Source organism: Anolis sagrei, chromosome Y (assembly GCF_037176765.1).
Source record: "Anolis sagrei isolate rAnoSag1 chromosome Y, rAnoSag1.mat, whole genome shotgun sequence".
In the NCBI taxonomy this organism is placed as follows: Eukaryota; Metazoa; Chordata; class Lepidosauria; order Squamata; family Dactyloidae; genus Anolis; species Anolis sagrei.
In genome coordinates, this window is record NC_090035.1 from 74,644,878 (window position 1) to 74,663,649 (window position 18,772).

The 18,772-nt window shown below is 41.5% G+C and overlaps 1 protein-coding gene across 1 annotated transcript in view; it reads right to left on the reverse strand.

The window, feature by feature from the left end:
* Positions 1-18,772, reverse strand: part of LOC132780187 (cation channel sperm-associated auxiliary subunit gamma-like) — an 87,080-nt gene that overhangs the window by 31,451 nt on the left and 36,857 nt on the right. Inside the window, exons 11-16 of the mRNA XM_067461326.1 lie at positions 14,558-14,665; positions 5,335-5,382; positions 4,420-4,552; positions 2,757-2,868; positions 2,221-2,385; positions 300-418 (exon numbers count right to left, since the gene is read on the reverse strand). Of these exons, the coding sequence (XP_067317427.1) occupies positions 300-418; positions 2,221-2,385; positions 2,757-2,868; positions 4,420-4,552; positions 5,335-5,382; positions 14,558-14,665 (685 nt within the window). The remainder of the gene's footprint in view (positions 1-299; positions 419-2,220; positions 2,386-2,756; positions 2,869-4,419; positions 4,553-5,334; positions 5,383-14,557; positions 14,666-18,772) is intronic.

The following is an 18,772-nucleotide window of genomic DNA, read 5'->3' on the forward strand; positions in this document are numbered from 1 at the left end:
TTAGACTTCACCTCACAGTGAACAACTTTCCCTGGGCACAAGAAAGTGCTGAGAACCACTGTGGAACAACCGACCGAGAGTGGGATTTCTGGCTAGCCTTGAAGGCCATCGTTTGTGTCTGAGCGAACGATGCTCTCTCGTCCAAAGAAACTTTCAAATAAAGTGGAAGCAGGTGCTATATCTGAGAAGCCATTCTCTGGACTACAACAATCTATATAGTCCATTGCCAGTAGAACTATTGCTGAGATGGTGGACAAGTTCAGAAACAATTCAGCCGCACCTTGTGCGCCACCACTCACTTGTGCGTCATCCCTTTGTGAGGAGTGCTGATCACCTGGTCGTAGGTTAGGATATGATCCAGAGGGAATTTCCTCTTGATTAACCTTCCAGTGGTTCCAGGTTCCTCCCTATAAACCAACTGAAAGAGAAGGGATTAAGAGCAGTTGATTCAGGCCTCTTCAACCCTCCTGCTGTTTGGGCCAGCAACTCCCAGAAGCCCTTCAATAGTCAATGGTTAGGAATTCTGGGAGTTGGAGGCCCAAAGAGCTAATCATAGAGAGAATCTAAGGGTTCCCAATAAATAATAATAATAATAATAATAATAATAATAATAATACTTTATTTGTACCCCGCAACCATCTTACATAAGGCCGAGCCCAAAACACAACAATACAAGCAATAATAACAACAATACAAGCAATTAAAAAACATAGACCATAAAATATACAACATTATCAATAAGACAACACACAATTAAAAACAGTGGGAAGGCCAAATGTAGAGTTAAAATTGGAAATAATGCTGGGACATGGACGAAAGGTGATACTGGTGTTTGTGGAAGGGCATACGAGCAGACCTAAAGAAATGTAAAGTGCTTTGGAGGACAAAGTGTGTAGGAACATTATTCCGGGAAGGCACACTGGAACAGCCACATCTTCAAGCTCCTCCTGAATACTGCCAGAGTTGGGGCCTGTCTGATATCTTTAGGGAGTGAGTTCCAGAGTGGCCACCACCGAAAAGGCCCTCTCTCCCGTTCCCACCAATCGCGCCTGCGATGCTGGTGGGATCGAGAGCAGGGCCTCTCTGGATGATCGAAGGGATCGTGTGGGTTCATATACAGAGATGCGGTCACAATATTCACACAATACAATATAATCCAAAACTCCTACTCTTTTTATTTGTCCAGGGACAGCAGAAGCAAGAGCAAGCATGTAGTCTCTTCTCAGAGCGGGCAACACATTTCCCAGCCATTTCTTGGGCCTCTCTCCCAATCCCTGTTAACACAAGTTGTGTGGGTGCAGTACTTGTTGTTCGATGCACTTTAGTTGGGAATTGTTTACTGAGGGCAATGAAGAATGAAAAATGGAGAAACATGGGGCCAGCATTTGTGGTTTGGTGACAGCAGTCACATGGCGATTGAGCTCAACAGCAGCCTGATCAGAAGGCTCAATGTGAAAATGCTCTCTGAGATATCCAAGGGCCACAGTGACAAGAAGAGGGCTGATCTCATATTAAGCAAAAAGGGAACAGATGCCGATAAGAGCAACATTTCAGCTTGGTTCATACATATCCCAGTGCTGAGAGAAAGAGGCAGATGAAGCCATGATTTTATTTTATTTATTTATTTTATTTACTGTGCTTATAGACCGCCGTTCTCAGCCCTGGGGCGACTCACGGCGGTGTACAACATGTAAAATCAGGTGCAATTTACAACATAAGCCAACATCAACTAGCAATATCAAAAACAACATTAAACAACAACATCAATATCAATAATACAATTACAATAAGTCATTCGCGACGTCTCATCGTTGAACCACAATCCAAATTTTGTGATTGTGAGTTACCGTACTCCTTGAATGTCTCTGTTGTCAGATTCTCAGTATTTAGGTTCCTAGACATCAGGCTATGATCATAATGAGAAGGAAAAGTCAAAGGTGCATCACTTGGTCACCAATAAAAGGAATTAAGTGTGTTAAGAGAAAGAAGGGCTGCAACAATGGCTTTGGGAGAGCCGATCCTCCATTGCCTTCCTCTGGAGTTCAGAGAGTGCCAGTTGACCTTGGCTCACCTATGGTGGGTTTCCATAGGCGAGCCAGGATCTGAAATTCTCATCTCCAAGAGTCCTGCTGATACTGTTATCAGGACTCTCATGCTGTTTCTTACTACCATAGTTCCACTTGAACTTCTAACTGTCACAAACACACCGGAGACACCCACCTCTTGCATCCCATCCTTGTCAAAGAAAACCGTGACTATGGATTGAGTGGCATTCAAGTCGTGATCCGGTGAGCCTTCCATCACTTGCAGGGTATTGTACAATGACCAGGCTTCGGATGGATATGCTCTTTTGATCTCTGTGCTGCTTTCTTTCATAACCCAGATCTTGAATTGAAGGGTGGGAAGAGAGAGAGAAATGCGCAACTAAAATCTGGTTGACATTTATTTTAATCCCCCATCCCCTCAATTCTTTTTTTGCTGTAGTCACTGATAGAAAAAATAAACACAACAAACAACATCATGAGTAACAGAACAAAGGTAATACTACAAAATGGAAGCCTGTAAGACGTTAGAAATGAGCTACTTTGTATAAAAAAAGACTTTCAGAGCTAATTAGACCGAGAAGAAAAGCATGGTCCTGGTCCACCATATTTTCAGAGATCACTCAAACAGTATCATTTGTTAACAAGGGACTACACTGAAGAAATGATTCCAAGCCAAATCACTTTGGCGGAAGGGAAAATAAATGCACGTACCTCATCTGCATCTGTCACAAAAGCAATGTGGCCAGTAAAGGACATAACAAAATATTTGATGGAATAGTCGCCCGGAAAGTTAGACAAATATACATAGCTCACCATGTCATTGCTGTCAAGAAATATCAAGTAAGGAAAGTTTATGTTATTGCTTTAAAATTTTAAATTGCTCAAGTAAAGCATTGCTCTTATGTGCCTTCAAGTCACATAACATGTGACTATGAAGCAGGTGAGGACTACCACCTCACCTGCTTCACAGGAAATCTACTACAAAACAGGAGCTTTTTTGTTGCTTTTTAGGGTCAGAGAAGCAGATGGCGAAAACAGAAGAATGGCCTTTCTCAGGATGCCGTGCTTGCTCAATCAATGTTCAACATTTACACAAATGATCAGTGACTGCCAGGAGGGACAGAGAGTTTCATCTATGCTGACGATCATACCATCACCGCTCAAGCAGCAAGCTTTGAAATGGTTAAACAGAAGCTCTTTGAAGCTTTAGGTGCTCTTACTGCATATTACTGGGAAAACCAGCAAATTCCTAATCCATATAAAATGCAGACATGTACTTTTCACCTTAGGAACAGACAAGCATCTTGAGCTCTGAGGATTACCTGGGAAGGAATCCCCCTGGAGCATTGAAGCACACCCAAATACCTGGAAGTTACTCTGGATCATGCTCTGTAATGTAATGTGTTTTTAATTACATTACAACTGTACCCTCAATTCACTTCTGACGCGATAAATATATAATTCATTTCTGACTTACGGTGATTTTCTCCTGCCCTCGAGTCTAGTCAGGGGCTACTGTGGTTTTTAGTTCTGAATATGTTTTTATGGATTTTAACTGATTTTTTAAAAATACAAATGATATTTCTTTCTGTTTTAATGTTTGTATATTTGTATATTTTAAATTGTATGGAAATGCTTTTAATTTACACCACTTTGAATCTCTTGGTGGGAGAAAAGTGGGATAGAAATAATTATATTTTTTATTAAAAAAAAAAAGCACTCAGGGGAATGGGTTCAAGTTACAGGAAAGGAGATCCCACCTGAACATTAGAAAGAGCTTCTTGACCACGAGAAGAGCTGTTCAACAGTGAAACTCACTGCTTTGGAGCGTGGTGGTGGTTTTTTCTTTGGAGGCCCCTGGAGTCTCCTCCAACTCGATTATTCTATTATTCTAAGGCTAAGGTATCACGAAGCATTCTTGGCAAGAGTTGTTCAGAGGGAGAGAAGGGTTGCACGTCCCTCCCTCTGAGGATGAGAGAGTGTGGCTTGCCCAAAGTCACTCAGTGGGTTGCCATGGCCAAGCAGAGATCTGAACCCTAGTTTCAAGTCATAGTCCAAAATCACTAACCCAAGCTGATTCTAAGGGGCGGGGGGGATTACAACAGACTCTCCTCCCATGATTCTACCTCCTATTGAACTAAAGATCAGCCATGAGCCTAGAGCAGGGCCTGGGACTGGCTCTAGACAAACATGTTGGGGTCTGCAGGACAGGAGTGTGAACCCACAGCCACATGGATGGGTTCCCCACTCTGACTGCAGCCTCCATTTGAGAACATTATTCCTGTTACTCAAAAAAGGATTAAGGTACAATATTGAAATGGGAAGCCACCCGAGATCACATTCGAATCAGCATGTTTTGGGCAGCAGGCCTTACCTTTGCAAGATAGCATTCCCCCAGATGTAGAATATCTTACTGAAGGGGTTGAAAGCCAAACCTACGGGGGTGAATAATCGAGTAGTATATTGCTCCGTCCCCAGCAACAGCACGTAACCTCTGTCTGAGACAGCTAAGGGGAAAAGACAACAACAACAAAGACAAGGAACCACAAAAGTTTTGCAGTGCAATGAGTTACAGAGGACAGCAGGGAGCGGAAGAGATGCAGCGGAGGTGACTGCCTCCCCCTCCCCCCACCAGTGTTAGGCAATTTCAAAAAGGAAACAGCATTTCCAAAGGAAAGATGCAACAACAGCAGCAGCAGTTTTGCACATCAGAAGCTTCTTGTGTTAGCAGTAGAGCAAATAAGCTTCGACAATTTATTCAAACACTTTATTCAAAGAACTACACTTCTAGATAAGAAAGCAAAGGCCCTTGTTATCTAGCCATGTAAATCACAGCTGACATATTGTCTCTCTCCATGCTTACAGGAGAAGAACTAAATGGAGGACTCAGGAGCTTGCCATGTGCTCAGGAAAAAGAGGCGTGTCCCTGAGAAGTATCAGTCTAACAGTCACGGAATCGAAGGAAAAAACAGAGTGAAATGCAAGCCAATGGGGAAGGGCTTTTCCTGCCAATAAACCCATCTGCCTATCTCTTGATGAGGACCATAAACTTGTGCAGGATGTGGTTGAGTTCCAACACTTTCCATAAGTCAGACTTTATTTTGAAACAAGAGTGTTACTGGACACTCAGTGTTCATCTCTTCCCTACCCCATCCCCACCCCAAATACAAACAAGCAATTGCAACAACTTTGGATACCTATATGATTTGCAGGGAGGGTGTCAATGGATGTAAAGTCTTTTAAATGTAACAATAGACTCTGACCTGTCACAAGATGCTGTGGTTCTTACCTTTCGGTATATATTCAGGGATTTTAAAAATGATCTTAAGATAATTATCTGAAAATTGAATAGAGAAAACCACAATAAGATGTGCAACAAAGACCCACATTTGTAGCCTGTACTTCAGTCACTAGCTACTTCTTTGGGTCCTACCCAACCTCATGTTTCACAACTTCTCACTCACTGTACACATACACCTTTGCTGCCTTACAAGTGCTAGAGCAGTGGTTCCCAACCTGTTTTTTTTAAAACCAGGGACCACTTGACCAGGGTTCATTTCTCCAGGGACCACTTTGACCAGGGACCATTTGACTATGGGCCACTTGACTATTTCATTTATTGTCAAAGGCTTTCATGGCTGGAATCATTGGAGTGTTGTGTGGTTTTTGGGCTGAAGAGGTTGAAAGTCAAACCTCCGGGGATGAGGATTCGGATCATACACTGCTCTGTCCCAAGCAACACCACATATGCTCTGTCTGAGGCAGCTTCTTCTTCTTCTTATTATTATTATTCTTCTTATTATTATTATTATATTTATACCCCGCTTTATCTCCCCCGAAGGAGACTCAAAGTGACTTAGCATAAAAGAATTAGTGAAAGGGCGGAACATGCAAGTTTGCTGAGCAGTCTGCTGAAAGCTCCTCCATCAAAAAAGTAAGTTAAAAATAACTCACCCGAGGTCTAATGCGATTGGGATGGACTCACAGCTTAGCTAATATATCAAGAAACAAAAACAAAACTTAACGTCTTCCTACCAAGAAAAGAAAAAGAAAAAGGCTGGGAGACAGAAAGAGAATGATTAGCAATCTCCAGTTTCCTGTTGAGGCAGCCTGGAGATGTGTTGCTATTTTGGATGAACTCCAGCAGCAGAGAATCTAGATTAAAAGAGGAACAGAAAACAGAAAAGAAAAAAAACAGCCGAGCAGAGGTGGGAGTGCCGTTCTTTATCTGTTTTACTCATTAGGTTATAAGTCATCTAGAGATGGCCTCAAAAGCCCCTGAAGCTCCAATTTCCACAGATAACATAGGAAAAAAGCTCGACCTTCTGGTGGAAATGATTAAAGGGCTCAAAGGCTCTATGGAAGTTAGAGAGATAAGAGAAAAGATGAGTGAAATAGTATCAAAGGAAGTAAAAAATCAAGCCAGGATCCAGTCACTAGAACTGGAAATTAATTATTTGAAATCAAGGGTGGTGGCTCTAGAAAACCATTCCAAACGCAGACATTTTTGCTTACAAGGGATTCTTGAGTATATAAAAGACAAAGACTTGATTAACTCTCTGTGTGAGTGGTGGAACCAATGGGACATATCAGCTGGAGAAGAAGATAGAGCATACAGACTTTATCCTCAAAAGAGGGAGCGGGGGGGGGGGGGGGAGAATCACAAAGGCACCACACCAAGAGTGGTAACAGTGACATTTGTTAAAGAATCAACATGCCTAAAGGTTTTCAAAGCCTTGAGGAGTGTGAATGATCTGCAGTTTAACAGTAATAAAATCGCAGTTTTCCAGGACTTAGCAAGAGCTACAAGGGAGGAGAGAGCCTCCCTCAAGGACATTACGGTCAGCAGACGTCAAATACACATGGGCCTTTCCAGCCACACTAATCATTTTCAGAGAAGGAAAAAAAAACTTACTGCAAAGACTATAGAAGAAGGGGAAATGCTCCTGAAAGACTTAAACCTGATCCAACTCTCACAGAGAAAATCTTCAAGAGAAACAGGAGTCCCAACAGATGAAGGAAAAGTGTCTGAAACAGAGGAAGAACAACCAAGAGAAGATCGTCCAACTAAAGAAGTAACCACAAGAAAAAGACCTGAAAAACCTTGTTCAAAGATCTCCTATAGAATTCCTAACAGAAGAAATTTCAAATAACTATACATAATGGACTGTTTCTATAGCTGGGTTTAAAGAAATGCTTATTGGTACCGGCAAAGACATTCTGTAGGGATTTAAAGGACCAGAGCAATCACAACCAGCAAAGACAGGAATTTTTTTTGTCTTAATTGCTAATATAATTTAAATTAGTTTAGTTTTAGTTTATTTGATGCTTAGACCATAGGTCTTTCACATACAAGGCAAGGCAAATAAATAAATACATGAACACCAGATTATTAAATACAATATAAAATACACAATAAAATCCTATAAATCATCAAAATGCTACATATACCAATGGCAAGATGCACTTTTGAAATACTACATAATGTATAGACTCACACCTGCGTAATTAAAAACCAAGTAAAAGCAAATAGATACAGCGTTATTAAAACTACATAAACAGCCAGTATTAGATGAGAGCATCCCCAGCACAGTCAACTGCAATATCAGAGATTAGTTTTGCCCGGATTTTCTGTGCTGCCAGTGCAAAAAGAGACACCTTTTGCGTAACCATAGGGTTAGTGTCAGCCAAGAGATAGAAAATCTTTTCGGACACAGTGTTGGTCTGAAGGAGGTGAAGAATAAACCCCAGGATTTTGGTTCTTGGATCAGAATACAAATTTAAATTAAAAAATGGGGAAACGGTTGCTAACTATACATGAAAAAGGAGAAGGTGGAGTGTTCTGGAATTAACAATAGGGATGAAGATTGGGTTAAGGGACAGGGATTAAGCGATAGGGATTTTTAAAAAAGTAGATAGCCTGGAAGGGTGAGTAATGCGAGAATTTTATCTGACGGATAGGAGGGGCGGATGCAGGGGCCTCTGTCCTTCATTACTCTCTGGATGGGTGCAAGGAATCTTTTCCTAGCAACCTCCTCAAGGAGGAGGGGGTCATGGGTTCCAGAGGAGGGGTTGTTTTGGGGTAGGGATCTGGGTCCTGCAGCGGTAAGGGTTAATATAATGGGATAACCTGCGAAAGAAAGTTGGGAAGGTAAACAACTGACCTATGAGGGAAGAAATTAAATTATTGTCGCTCAATATAAATGGCCTATCTTCTCCGGTTAAAAAATATAAACTGTCTAGAATGTTAACTGAACAGCATGTTGATATATGCTTAATCCAGGAGACTAACAAGAAAAAAAGATAAGGAAAAAATGGTTAAACTTAAAGAATTGGGATTTACAATATGAATCAAGAGGATCAGATAAATCCAGAGGAGTAGCAATCATAATAAAGAATGCTAACAGTTTTGAATTAGAGAAAATGATATCAGATAAGGAATGGATAAGGGGAAAACTAAACAATAGTGATATCTCTATTGCAAGTGTATATGCTCCAAACACAAAACAAATAAGTTTCATAAATAAAACATTTGCCAAAATTGAAAAACATGCAAAGGGCGATGTAGTCATTGGGGGAGATTTAAACACAGAGTTATACATGAATAGAAGGAGCTTAGGGGTTAGTCCCCCAAGGTTAGAATGTAATGCCAATTTTAAACAATGGAATCTAATCGAGGTCCATTACAGAATAGGTGAAGAGGGTATGGCACCAACTTTCTACTTACACAGACACTCCAAATTCACAACTATAGATTACTTCATAGTTGGAATTAATAACTCTAGAGAAATTAACGAGATTAAAGTTGGGAAACAATGGCCAGGAGTTCATGCTCCGATTTTGCTTAAATTGGGTGAATCTGTGAGGAGACTCGCAAAGAAATGGAGGTTTAACCCAAAGGTAACTTTCAAAGAGAAAGACAAACAAGACATTACAAAACAGATAAAATATTTTTTTCTAATAAACAGACAACCAGAATTAAAAGAAGTATTAATATGGGATGCTTTTAAAGCTACTATTAAGGGTACATCATCACTAAAGAAATTGGGATTAATAAGAAAGAAAAATCTACTCTTGAAAAAACTAGAGGAGAACTTCCTCCAACAATTTCCAAAATCACCCAACAGCTGAAAATAAGACAAGATGGATAGAGAAAAAACAATATTTGGAGAACTTAGAAAAAATTGACGCCACCAAAAAACACCTGTGGATCAAAAATGATTACCAAATCAACTCCATCAATAACTAAAAAAGTTTGTCCAGATTCCTAAAAAAAAAAAAAAAGGCTAGAAACAGAATACTAAAATTAAAAGATTACAAGGGTCAATTAAAATCAACAGATAATGAAATTAGAGAAATTATGGCAAGTTTTTATGAGAAACTTTACGATGATAAAGATACAATAGAACATGAAGTATATTTACAGGCAAACATAGACTATCACTCACAAATAGAATTACATAATACAATATCAAATTCAGAAATTGAAAATGTAATAGACAGTCTAAAAGTGAACTCAGCCCCCAGACCAGATGGCCTTACCACAAATTTTTACAAAATTTTTAAAGGGGAAGTTACAATTTTAAAACCAAATAAAGACAAGACAGATCCTAATGCATATAGACCTATCTCCCTCCGTAATGTGGACTATAAGATTTTTACAAAAATCTTAGCAAACAGAAAAAGGGAAAAAATCCCAAAAATAATCCATGAAGATCAATATGGATTTATTAAAAATAGGAAAACAGCAGACCCTATCAGGATCATTCTAAACACTCTAAATCATGCCACAGTTAATAGATCCAAACTGCTTATAGTAAAGCTTGACTTTCATAAAGCATTCGACTCAATAAACCACAAATACCTGAATAAAATATGTGAGGCAAGTGGAATGGGGGGGAAATTATGCAAAGTAATAAAAGAGATATACAGCGGAAATAAGTCAGTCATAAATGTAAATGGGTTTGATTCAAGATAAATTAATATAAAGAGTGGAACTAAACAAGGATGCCCACTCTCCCCACTATTATTTGCATTGGCCATTGAACCTTTAGCAAATTTAATTAGACAGGACCAAACCATCAAAGGATACAAGGCGGGCAAAGAAGAAATAAAAATAAACCTTTATGCGGATGACGCCATAATAATTTTAAGCGAGGTGAAAGAGTCGCTAAATTCACTGGTCAAAATAATAAAGGAATTTGGGGAAATCTCAGGGCTTGCAATTAACTTAGATAAAACAGAAATTCTCCATGAGAATCCAACATCGAATGAACTAAAAATCGCCCATAATATTATAGGAGTGAAACTGGGAAAGAAGTCATTAAAATACTTAGGAAAAATCTAAACAACATTATCCAATCAAACTTCAACCACTTATGGAAATCTACAAGTAAATTATTTAAAACCTGGGGGAAGAATTTTCAGGACATCACTTCTAGACTTAAAATTTATAAAATGAAGATTTTACCCAAATTCCTACATTTATTTCAAAGTCTGTCCGTAAACATCTCTGTAAAACTCTTTAAGAAGTAGGACAGTTCCATAAAAAATGGGTAGCAGGAGGGAATAAAAATAGAATTTCTAATTTTATATTCTATGGTAACCAAGAAACGGGGGGATGGGGAGTCCCATCCCTAGAGTTGTATTATGAGGCATGCCATATTACTAAATTAATAGAATTGGAACTGGAAGGGGAAAATAATGGGTGAAATTAGAGAAAGAATTAAACAATTGGAAAAAGGGCCCATTTATGGAAGAAAAAATTGATTAACAAGAGCTTTAAAAATTAAGAGATGGCCCCCTCCTCTCAACATTGCATGTTTGGAAGAAATGGAAAAATAAATTACAAATAAATAAAATAGATCCCTTTCCTCTAAGAACCCTGAAAAATAAAGATAAAACATTTAGGAATTTAATCAGGTCCCTGAAAGAGAATGGAGTAAAGAAGGTATGAGACTGCTTGGAATCCAATGGAGATATTTAAAAATGGGATAAGATAAAGGACAAATGTGGCTCAAAGTATTGGATAGCTTGGTTAGGCTTGTCGCAAAGAGCACAGGAAATAAAAAAGAAAGAAACATCAAATGCCCCATTGAATAGAATAATTGGCTGAAAAATAGAAAAAGAGAAAGGCATTATAGGGGAAATATATAAGGAACTAATAGCCTTATCCTATAATACAAAACATACTTTAGTAGAGGCCTGGAAACAGGATATAAACTTTAATGAAAACTTAGTAAACTCCTGGATCAATAAAACTCAAAAAAATTAAACAAAGAAACATAAGAATCAAAGAAACACAAAAGAAAGTAATTTCAAAATGGTATAGGACCCCCTCTCAATTGGCTCACATTATGAAAAACACTTCTAACAAATGCTGGCATAAATGCGGGGAGACTGGTACTTTTTCACACATGTGGTGGGACTGCTCTGAAATCCAAAAATATTATAATACTGTTCGAGAAGTAATAGAGGAAATAATAGAGCAAAAACTACATTGGAATAAATCTCGATTTCTGTCCCTCACCATAAAGGAGGGGAACAATGAATGGTCAGATATATTGAAATTTATGATAGACACTATACATCCCGGAAATTCCAGATGATCCAAAGGGGGGCGGCCAGGTTGTTAACTGGGGCGCTTTACAGGGAGCGGTCAACCCTCCTGCTCAGGGAGCTCCGCTGGCTGCCATTCATTTACCAGACCCAATTCAAGGTGCAGGTGCTTACCTACAAAGCCCTGAACGGTTTGGGACCCACCTACCTGCGTGACCGCATCTCTGTATATGAACCCACACGATCCCTTCGATCATACGGAGAGGCCCTGCTCTCGATCCCACCAGCATCGCAGGCCCGGTTGGTGGGGACGAGAGAGAGGGTCTTTTCGGTGGTGGCCCCTCGACTCTGGAACTCATTCCCTAAAGACATCAGACAGGCCCCAACCTTGGCAGTCTTTAGGAGGAGCTTGAAGACGTGGTTGTTCCAGTGTGCCTTCCTGGAATAATGATCCCATAGCACTTTGTCCTCCAAAGCATTTTACATTTTTCAGATCTGCTCGTATGCCCTTCCATAAACGCCACTATCACCTTTCGTCCATGTCCCAGCATTATTTCCATTTTAACTTTACATTTGACCTTCCCACTGTTTTTAATTGCGTGTTGTCTTATTGATAATGTTGTATATTTTATTGTCTATGTTTTTATTTTAATTGCTTGTACTGTTGTTGTTTTGCTTGTATTGTTGTATTCGGGCTCGGCCTCATGTAAGCCGCACCGAGTCCCTGGGGAGATGGTAGCAGGGTACAAATAAAGTGTTATTATTATTATTACATGCCACAATCGCCAGAGGTTGGAAAGATAAAACAAGGTGGGACCTGAAAACCTGGTGGTCTTATCTCTCTGAATATTTGATTAATGATTTCATCTATGAAAAGAAAAATAAATATTTGAATATTCAGTCAAGACAAGATTGGTTTAGGAAATGATCTTGTTTAATCGACAAAATGGAAGGAAAAGATAGGTACAGAACTTTAAATCAGGCCTTCCAGACAATTAAATCAATGAACCGATTTAAGTAAACCCAGATGTGGGTGGGAGGGAGGTGGGGTGGTAAGGGTGGGTGGGTGGGGGGATTTAAAGGGGTAATTAATCAAGATATATGGTAAAGGGAAACACAATTGGAACCTGTATCCTAGCCATAAAAATTGTAATCAGTTTTTGATATTATCTTTTAGATGGCTAAGGTTCGTATTGTGTTGTTTTGTTATCTGTATGGAGAAATTAATAAAAATTTCAAAAAAAAACATAAAAGCATTAGCATAACCATTTTAAAATATATAAATATAAGAACATGAAAACAGGATTAAATATAAACAACATTTTAAAATTCCCAGTTAAAAACTATGAAAACAAATTCAAAGTTAAAAACCACAACACCCCCTGAATTGATTTTAAACACCTTCATCTTTAAAAGCCTGCTTGAATAAAAAGGTTTTGGCCTGCCACCAGAAGGACAGCAGGGAGGGGGCCGTTCTGGCTTCCCCGGGAAGAAGGGAGTTCCAGAGTCGAAGGGCAGATACTGAGAAGGAAGGCCTGCTCTCTCTCTCGTTCCCACAACCGAGCCTGAGATGGAGATGGGACTGAGAGAAGGGCCGCTCCTGAAGATTTCAGGGCCCAGGCAGGTTCATATAAGGGGATGCAGTCAGCAAATAGCCTGGATCTGAACCTTCTAGGGCTTTAAAGGTCATAACCAGCACTTTGTGCCTGGGAACAGACTGGCAGCCAGTGGAGCTGCTTCAACAGTAGGGTTGTGCACTCCCTGTGGCCAGCCCCAGTGAGCAACCTGTCGGCAGGTCTTTGGGCCAGCTGAAGTTTCCAAGCACTCCGCAGAGGCAGCCCCACATTGAGTGCATTACAGTAATCCAGATGGGATGTAACTAAGGCATGGGGGACCATGGCCAGATCTGGCTTCTCAAGGAATGGACTCAGTTGGTGCACAAGTTTTAATTGGGAAAAGGTCCTTCCAGCCACCACCAATACCTGGGTCTCCAGGTTCAATGCCAAGTCCAAGAAGACCCCCAAACTGCGAACCTGTGTCTACAGGGGGAGTGTGACCCCATCCAGCACAGGCTGGATCCCTATTCCCTGGTCTGCCTTCCAACTGACCAGGACTACCTCTGTCTTGTCTGGATTAAGTTTCAATTTGTTTGCCCTCATCCAGTCCATTACTGATGACAGGCATTGGTTTAGGGTCAGGACAGCTTCCTTGGTTTAGGTCAGTGGTTCTCAACCTGTGGGTCCCCAGGTGTTTTGGCCTACAACTCGCAGAAATCCCAGCCAGTTTACCATCTGTTAGGATTTCTGGGAGTTGAAGGCTAAAACATCTGGAGACCCACAGGTTGAGAACCACTGGTTTAGGTGGAAAGGAGTAGAAGAGCTGGGTGTCATCCACATATAGGTGACACCATACTCCAAAACCCTGGTTGACCTCTCCCAGCAGTTTCACGTATATGTTAAACAGCACAGAGGACAAAATGGAACCCTGAGGAACCCCACAGGTCAATGGCCAGGGTGGGGGGGGGGGGAATATCCCAGCACCACCTTCTGGGTACGGCCCTACAGGAAGGACGAGAGCAACTGTAAGACAGTGCCTCCCAGTCCCATCCCAGCATGATGACCCAGAATGATACCACGGTCAATGGCATCGAAAGCTGCTGAGAGGTCCAGGAGTACCAACAGGGACACACTCCCTGTCCAGCTTTCTTCGTAGGTCATCCACCAAGGCAGGCAAAGCTGTCTCTGTTTCATAACCTCACTGAAATGGATCTAGATACACACACACACACACACACATACTAAAAGAAGCAATTATTTGTTGGGCAGTGCCCACCTGAATTTCAAAGGACGATGACAGTCAGAGCATTCATTGCCTCTGAAAACCCTATAAATGCATGGGGTCACCATGCGTTGGCAGGTGGCTTGAAGGATGATGCTTAAAAGAGTCAATCTAACCTTTCTGGTATTCCGCAATGTAGTAACGTGTTGATCTGTAACGATGCACCAGCAAAAAGAACTTGTCGTCATTTGTAGAGAAGATAACCCACACGATTTGGCAGTAAACTGGAAGAGGAAAAAAATGTCACTTGTTGATACCTTGGAAGTGGGAAACTGTGTGTGTGTGTGTGAGAGAGAGAGAGAGAGAGAGAGAGAGAGAGAGAGAGCGCACAACTACCCGTAATAGATTTAAAAACTTTCCATGCTAAGCCAAACGTAAAAGAAATTTTGGCTTGCGTGGCCAGTATAGACCTAACTATAAATTTTAAAAATCACATTCTATGTTTATCGTGTTTTAATTTTTGGTTGATTTTTAAAATATTTATTTATTTATATCTGGTATTTATACCCCGTCTCTTCTCTACCCCCAAAGGGGGATTCAGGACGGCTTACATTTAGTAACGGTACAAGGCCGCTACAAAACAATTACAATAATATAACCACAATTAAGTACATAAAGCAATCATTAAAACTAATACATACAGCATTAATTAAAACAGTAAAAATATAACAATGCCATCTGCTGCAACGCCATTCCTGTCAATGTCCATCTAAGGTGCTAGTTATGTCTACTGTCCGAAAGCCTGGTCCCAAAACCACAATTTTAATTTTTTTTTTGAAAGCTAGGAGGGATGGAGTCGATCTTATCTCATTTGGGAGTGCGTTCCATAGGTGGGGGGCCACAGCTAGGAAGGCCTTGTCTCTCTTCCCTGCCAAATACACTTGTGATGTTGATGGAAACGAAAGTAGAGCCTCCCCGGATGATTGTAGGCTGCGAGATGAGACGTAGAGGCAGATGCGTTCAGACAAGTAAGCTGGGCCAGAACCGTATAAAGCTTTATAGGTCAAAACCAGCACTTTGAATTGGGCTCGGAGATGGACCTGCAGCCAGTGGAGCTGACATTAACGGGGGGGGGGGGGGGGGGTGCCTGGTAGCTGTGATGAACTGGATGAGGGTTAACAAGTTGAATCTTAAACCAGACACAGCAGAGATCCTCCTGGTCAGTTGCGAGGCTGATCGGGACATAGGGTGACTACCTGTGCTTGGCAGGGTTACACTACCCCTGAGGACACAGTATGTCGCTCCAGTTAGTAATCTGGCTGCCACCCGTTGGACTAGCTGCAATTTCCAATCTTCAAAGGCAGCCCCACGTAGACCGCGTTGCAGTAATCTATTCGGGATGTAACTAGAGCATGGACGACCATAGCCAGATCAGATTTCCCAAGGTACGGGCGCAGCTGGCACACAAGTTTTAACTGTGATTGTGTTTGTTTTATGTGTTTGTTTTAATATGTAGCTTTATCTCTACGCAGATCACACAACTTGACTACACTTTTCCACCACAATCCAAGGAAGCTCCCTAGACCCTGGACCGGTGCCTGGCAGCTGTGATGGACTGGATGAGGGCTAACAAGTTGAAGCTTAATCCAGACCAGTAGAGCTCCTCCTGGTCAGTTGCGAGGCTGATCGGGGCATAGGGTGACAACCTGTGCTCGGCTGGGTTACACCCCCCCTGAGGACACAGGTCCACAGCCTGGCAGTCCTCCTGGATTCATCACTGACACTTGAGGCTCAGGTGTTGGTGGTGGACAGGAGGGCCTTTGCACAGAAAAAACTTGTGCGCCAGCTGCGACTGTACCTCGAAAAACCTGACTTGGCCATGGTGGTCCATGCCTTATTTACATCTAGAATGAACTACTGCAATGCACTCTACATGGGACTGCCTTTGAAGACGGCCTAGAAACTGCAATTAGTGCAAAGATCAGCTGCTAGATTACTAACTGGGGCAAATGATAGAGAGCATATGATGCTCCTATCAAAGCAGCTCCACTGGTTGCCAATAAGTTTCCGGGCTCAATTGAAAGTGCAGGTTATAACCTTTAAAACTCATACAGTTCAGGTCCAGCCTATCTTCGAGACCGCACCTCCTATGAGCCAGCACAAGCTCTGAGATCTGCTGGGGAGGCCCTCCTCTCGGTCCCACCTCCATCTCAAGCATGGCCATCTCAAGCAAGACGAGAGAGAGGGCCTTCTCTGATAATAAATCAGAATTAGCAAGGCTTGCTAGACAGGCTAATGTTGCTTTTAATGAAGTACAGCTGAAGCATTATCTGTGGAGGCCACTGTAAATACTGCACGCTGTTGCAAACAGATTTGTGTAAATGGGTGGCATCCAAAAACCGTTTACTGTTGCCAAATATTTTGTGACCCCCTACACCAGTGCTTCTCAACCTGGGGGTCGTGACCCCTGGGGGGTTCATGAGAGGGTGTCAGAGGGGTCGCCAAAGACCATCAGAAAACACAGTATTTTCTGTTGGTCATGGGAGTTCTATGTGGGAAGTTTGGCCCAATTCTATTGTTGATGGGGTTCAGAATGCTCTTTGATTGTAGGTGTCCCAGCAACTACAACTTCTAAATGCCAAGGTCAATTTTCCCCAAACTCCACCAGTGTTCATATATGGGCATATTGAGTATCCATGTCAAGTTTGGTCCAGATCCATCATTGTTTGAGTCCACAGTGCTCTCTGGATGTAGGTGAACTACAACTCCAAAATTCAAGCTCAGTGCCCATCCACCAAACCCTTCCAGTATTTTTTGTTGATCATGGGAGTTCTGTGTGCCAAGTTTGGTTCAACTCCATCGTTGGTGGAGTTCAGAATCCTCTTCGATTGTAGGTGAAATTTAAATCCCAGCAACTACAACTCTCAAATGACAAAATGCACCCCCCCCCCCCCGAACCCACCAGTATTAAAAATTGGATGTAGCATGTATTTGTGCCAAATTTGGTCCAGTGAATGAAGATCCATCCTGCATATCAGATATTTACATTATGATTCATAACAGTAGCAAAATTACAGTTAAGAAGTAGCAATGAAAGTAATATTATGGTTAGGGGTCCCCATCACATGAGAACTGTATTAAGGGGTCGTGGCATTAGGAAGGTTGAGAAACACTGCCCTACATTGTGCTAAAGGGACCCCCATTTAGGCTCGGGAGCCAGGGTTTATGAAGCCCTGATCTAGATTGTGTTCTTGATCTTTTAAAAAATGTAAACTGACTGTCTTTATTCTGAACTAAAGATAGACAGTCAATTTTCATATTTTAAACGATTAAGAACATAATCTAGATCAGGGCTTCGTAAATCGGGGGTCCCGACCCTGAATGGAGGTCCCCTGGTGGTGCAGCTGCTGAGCTGCTGAACTTGCTAACCAAACGTTTGGCAGTTTGGATCCAGGGAGCGGGGTGAGCTCCCGCTGTTAGCCCCAGCTTCTGCCAAGCAGGTCAAAAATATGCAAACATGAGCAGATTAATAGTTACTACTTCTGTGGGAAGATAATGGTGCTCCATGCAGTCATGTTGGCCATATGACCTTGGAGGTGTCTACGGACAATGCTGGTTCTTTGACTTAGAAATTGATATGACGCCAGAGTCAGACACAACTAGACTTAACGTCAGGAGAAATCTTTACCTATCCTGAACTAACATATTGGGGATTTGGGGGCAGGGGGTGATAGAGCACAACCCCAGGCAACCAGAAATCCTTTCCAGTGAGCCAGCCCTTCTTAGACCTCAACAGCCATCGATTACCATCTCACACACATTTTTAAGCATTTCATCATGGCTGAAACGGCTAGAAATGGCTAAACACTTTAATAATAATAATAATAATAATAATAATAATAATAATAATAATACTTTATTTATATTCTGCCCTTCTCACCCCAAAAGGGATTCAGGGCAGATCACATTACACATACACAGCAAACATTCAATGCTGCTTTGTATAGACAGTACACAGACAGAACAGAAAGGAGGTATTGCCAATTCAGTGTCCAGCTGTTTTTGGTGCCAAGGAAGGTGAGTCCAGCCACAGGGAATGCTGTTGCTCCATTCTCTATGACGAAGAGCCTTCAGGACCTCCTCCTCCCTTTTTGGTCACCCAGCATTTTCTGATCTTTCTTTATGGCATCGTAAAACACCTCCCTGCTTTTAGGTAAAAGTAAAGGTTTTCCTCTGACATTCAGTCGTGTCTGACTCTGGAGTGTGGTGCTCATCTCCATTTCTAAGCTGAAGAGCCGGTGTTGTCCGTAGACAACTCCAAGGTCATGTGGCCAGCATGACTGCATGGAGCACCGTTATCTTCCCACCAGAGTGGTACCTATTCATCTACT